This window comes from Pygocentrus nattereri, chromosome 24, assembly GCF_015220715.1.
Source record: "Pygocentrus nattereri isolate fPygNat1 chromosome 24, fPygNat1.pri, whole genome shotgun sequence".
Lineage (NCBI taxonomy): Eukaryota > Metazoa > Chordata > Actinopteri > Characiformes > Serrasalmidae > Pygocentrus > Pygocentrus nattereri.
This window is the reverse complement of record NC_051234.1, coordinates 26,810,452-26,814,980: the sequence shown is the minus strand read 5'-3', so window position 1 is coordinate 26,814,980 and position 4,529 is coordinate 26,810,452. Positions and strand designations below refer to the sequence as shown.

General features: G+C 39.6%; 1 protein-coding gene across 2 annotated transcripts in view; it reads left to right on the top strand.

Annotated features, from left to right (window-relative positions):
• The window catches only part of ropn1l (rhophilin associated tail protein 1-like), a 13,245-nt gene extending 8,984 nt beyond the window's left edge, over positions 1-4,261 (top strand). For both annotated transcript variants that reach the window (XM_017716034.2, XM_017716045.2), the window contains exon 6: positions 4,019-4,261. In XM_017716034.2, coding sequence (XP_017571523.1) covers positions 4,019-4,076 — 58 coding nt within the window. In that variant the 3' untranslated portion in view covers positions 4,077-4,261. The remainder of the gene's footprint in view (positions 1-4,018) is intronic.
• Positions 4,262-4,529: the final 268 nt, after the last annotated feature.

Here is a 4,529-nt window from a genome sequence, read left to right as displayed (position 1 = left end):
CTTCCCTCACGTCCAAACAAACCATAAACTTATTGAGATTTCCCTCATTCTAAATAATAATGAAGCAATAGACCAGTAAAGCAAAGATGCCCCAGACATTGTTCTGAAATATATGGTCTTAATATTGGTCGATACTTCTGCCCAAAAATGTAGTTCCAGAAAGATTAAGGTGAAAATTGTTGCTACTTCATAAAAAATTCTAATAACAAAAATAACAATATGTGTAGGTTAAATACATCATAATATGCAGTACTTGCAAAAGTCAAAGACCACCCTTTCATTAATGTCATTTCCAGTGAAAGCAGCCAAGTACCTGATATTTATTTTTCAGCATCAAGAAAAAAGTGGAAGATATATTTAACAGAAAATTACCCAGAAGCTTCAACAATTGAGTAAATGTACATTTTTTCAGTGTTTAGTGTGACCTTTGTGTTCTTTTTTTAGCAGACATGCTTTCAGTTTTTGAAAGAAATCTGCAAGGTTTTTTTTTCCACACCTCCAAAGTTCAGTCTTAGAAGTTGGTTTACATTTTTTCATCCATCCATCCATTTTCCAAGCTGCTTCTCCATCAGGGTCACAGGGGGGTGCTGGAGCCTATCCCGGCAGTCATTGGGCGGAAGGCAGGATACACCCTGGACAGGTCGCCAGTTTTTTCAGTCATAGCAATTACAAATTCAGACTCATCAGTCCATAAAACCTTACTTCATATCTCAGGTGAGGACACAGCTGTAACTCATTGGTCTTAAGATTGGAAGGATGGCCAGTAAAAGTGGCAGGATGCAGAAAAATCTAGAAGGGACAAACTGTGTATGGATAGATTTGATATTGTACTTATACTGTTAGAAATAAAGATTCTACGTAGGTACATTTTTCGTTTGCTAAGGTACAAACAATGTAAATGTACCTTCAAAGGTACAACAGTGGTTTTAAGGCCCTGTTGTGAACCTTAAGTACCTGTACCTTTTCATAACCTAATGTTTTAAAACAGAATAAATATAAAATATCATTTCAGTGGATTATGGTAATGTTCCCTGACTAAAGGTACTGAGATATACCCTTGAGGGTACCACCCCAGGGACGAGCGGGGTCATGCCCCAGTGACAGTTCAGCACCTTTTCTTCTGAGAGTGTAGCGTTGGAAGCGTAGGTGTAATTTTGTCTTTAATATAAGCGTCTTGTATTTTTTTTTTTATCACACTGGTAAGATAATAACATGTACTTAATGGCTGTTTTCACTGTAAATTAAATAATCTGACTATATTAAGCTCCAATAAATGAATGATATATAATGCTGAATTTTAGTTAGAAGGTTAGTTTGAATGCTCTGAATCCTTCGGTGTAGTCTGAATGTTTTAACATGCAAAGCATCTTCTCAACCTCCTGTATGTGTAGTTTCTAGAGTTAGAAAACAGGAAATGAGGTTGCTCTATGAGTGTGAGTGTGGGTTGTGTTGTAAGACGTGCCAAGCCGACACATCACACTGTCATAGCTCCTTAGGCAGGAAAAGAACTGTGCAGAAACATGAAGTGTGTTCAAAATGATTTGTGTTATCTGGAATTCACCACTTTATTCTCTACATTTGTTTCATTCCACATGACCACGAGTGTTCTGAGTAGACATTTTCCTAGAAACGGGGATTCCAGTAAGGCTGAGAGTGTGGAGTGTAAGCTTGGAGAGAGTGTGAGTGAGATAATGCTGCAGGGAGAGGTGAGGAGAGAGTGCCAGTGACAGGCTAAAGAAGGAGAGAGCACTCAGGGCAAGAATGGTTCAGATGTAGGTATGCAAATTACACAAGGTATGCAAATTGGTATGCTAATGAACACAAATAGGTATGCTGCTGAGAGCTCAGCCAGAGCACCAAAGATACACAATTAAAGAAATGGAAGGCCAAATTCAGTTTACTGGTTTTTATCCCTGAATGTTGATCAGCCAAGACGTGTTTGGTGTTCTCCATTGTTCTGTGCCCCATAGTAGAAATGGCAGTACGCATCCGACCTGCAGCATGAACAGGGTGACAGGATGTTCTGCTTGCTGTGATCAGTGGAGCGTTACTGCTAGCTTTAGCAGAATTTTCCACCTCTGCACCATTAAAAATAATGAACTCGAGCTAAAATGCAAAAGTAGCACTGGAGCTAAGATGTTAAAGTAACTAATAAGTAATAAAGGCTTTTAGTTTGGCAAAGTGAACTGCACTGCTAACAACAGCTGTAGCAGCAATCTTTGGGCCTGGACTTTTGTCCATTTCTATAGATAATAAGAATGTCATGCAATGTGAGAAACAACAGAAGTAAGTCTGTTTGAGATCATATACGCACACACACACACACACCCACACACCCACACACACACCCACACACACACACACACGCAAACACACACACACACACACACACCCACACACCCACACCCACACACACACACACACACACACAAACACACACACCCACACACACAAACACACACACACACACAAACACACACACAAACACCCACACACACTCGCGCACACACACACATACACACATACATTTTCTAAGCCGCTTCTCCCTCAGGGTCGAGATCATGTTTGAGATCAGTTAACAACTCAAAACTTTTTAAAGGAGCAATTAGCAAGATTTTTTGTTCAAAACGTTCCAAAAGGAACTAAAATTATCAACAGCATGTGAAGAAGTAACAGTTTTGACGTTATGTCAAAGATGTCTATGTATCGCGTTGCAATGACAACTGCTAAAGATGCTAAACATGCTAACCAGCTAGTCACGTAGTACCACTTTGTACCTCAAGAAGTAATTGATTCTGCCTTCAGTCCAACATGAGAGAATGAAGAAGTAGCACCCACTCCCAGCAAGAAACTACATTCAGCAGCAAAGAAAAGAAGTGATGTAAATGTAACATTGGCATTCCTGTCCACCTCTGAAGACTGGAGCTCTTGGCAAGTAAAGGGATGATGTTTAATGTTGAACTTGCAACATTTCTTCTAGACTGGCAAGAAAACAAGGGGAGGAGTGAAGAGGGAGGAGGAGGGACTGTGTGGAGTATGAATTTGACAGGTTGCATCAGAGCCAGTTTATGACAAGCCTGGCCTCTTCCTGTTTCCCCTATTATATCAAAAACAACTGTCTATGCAAAACAGCAGGGGGCGCCTACAAGTGCTCAATGAATGGGGGTAAATGGAGCTAAACGGCTAAAAAAGAAAAAGAAAACAGTTAAAAAGCAAAAGAAAACTTACCTGTATGTTTCTTTTTTTCTACTCCATGCAGATTTTGGGCAGCAGGATGCTAGCATTACTGGTACTGAGTGCTGAGTTGGTAGGCAAGTGGAGCTGTTCACGCTCACTGGTATCATGAATGTACATGAGGCACCATTTTAAACTCCTGAAACTTGATTTCAAAAGCTCTTAAAAATATAACAGCAGTGTTAAAATGTTTATGCTTTTCAGTGTTTTTTACATTAAAAATGTTTAAGCATTAATAAACTATGATTTTGCTCAAACGCTCCATATTAACCTTTTGATTTTGGACTCACACAGGAGCGCCCTCTAGTGTTTGAAAAACTTGGAAGACCTTACAGGCCACTAATTTTACCCACTGCAACTTCTCTGGATGCGTCATCTTACATGTTGCTCCTTTAAGACATGAATGAATTCCACGCTGGTCTAAGCTGGTTCATGCTGGTTTATGCTGGTCTGGTACTGGTTTTTGAAACATAACATATGTTGGACTGTGCTGGTTTTCCCAATATCCCAAACAGTTTTCACTATGCTAGCCTGGCATCTATAAGTTTCCATTACCTGTTAGCTACATTAGCCTTGTAGCTCCAGTGCAAATTAAAGAAGCAGACTTTAGACACCAAACGTTTCTTGGCTGGTGGATGTTTGGCGTAAAAGGGATAATTGTGGGGTTTGTATTTTTTTTTTTTGTGGCTAAACCGTAGCTCTTAGCACACATGGTGCTGCACTTTGTTTCAATTTTGTACTCATGTGACATCTCACATAGTTCTAATTGTTTTTTTTGTTTCAGGGAGCGCCAAGGAGGCATGGTGCAGCCAGCTAATTTCATCGGCCTCAGTAGCGCATAGAGGTCCGTGTAGAAGAGAGGACAGATGGCCCTCAGATGTGTTCTTTCTACTGGGCTGTATTGGCTTCATGTAACTGAGCTACCAAGCACAAAAAGAATGCCTTATGTTTTATCATGTTTCCTCTACAGAACGTACACTTAGGATTCTATTGGATATTTTATTTTATTTGAATAAAGGTTATCAGTGTTGATGGTGGTTGTGTATTACTTTCTGTCTTTACAAACTATTAAAAGGATTGCTCACTGCTTTTTAGGTATCCATATAAGCTAAAGAGAAGATGCTTTTTCAGGTTTCAGCTTGTGTAAGCTCCCTGAGAAAGTCGTCAATCATGCACTGAATCATCATTTCCAGTAAATGCAGTAAATGGGAGGTATATTGATAAAAAAATGACTACTAATATGATGTTCTCACATGATATTAACCACAAACAGCACCACCCCCAGAACAAATCAG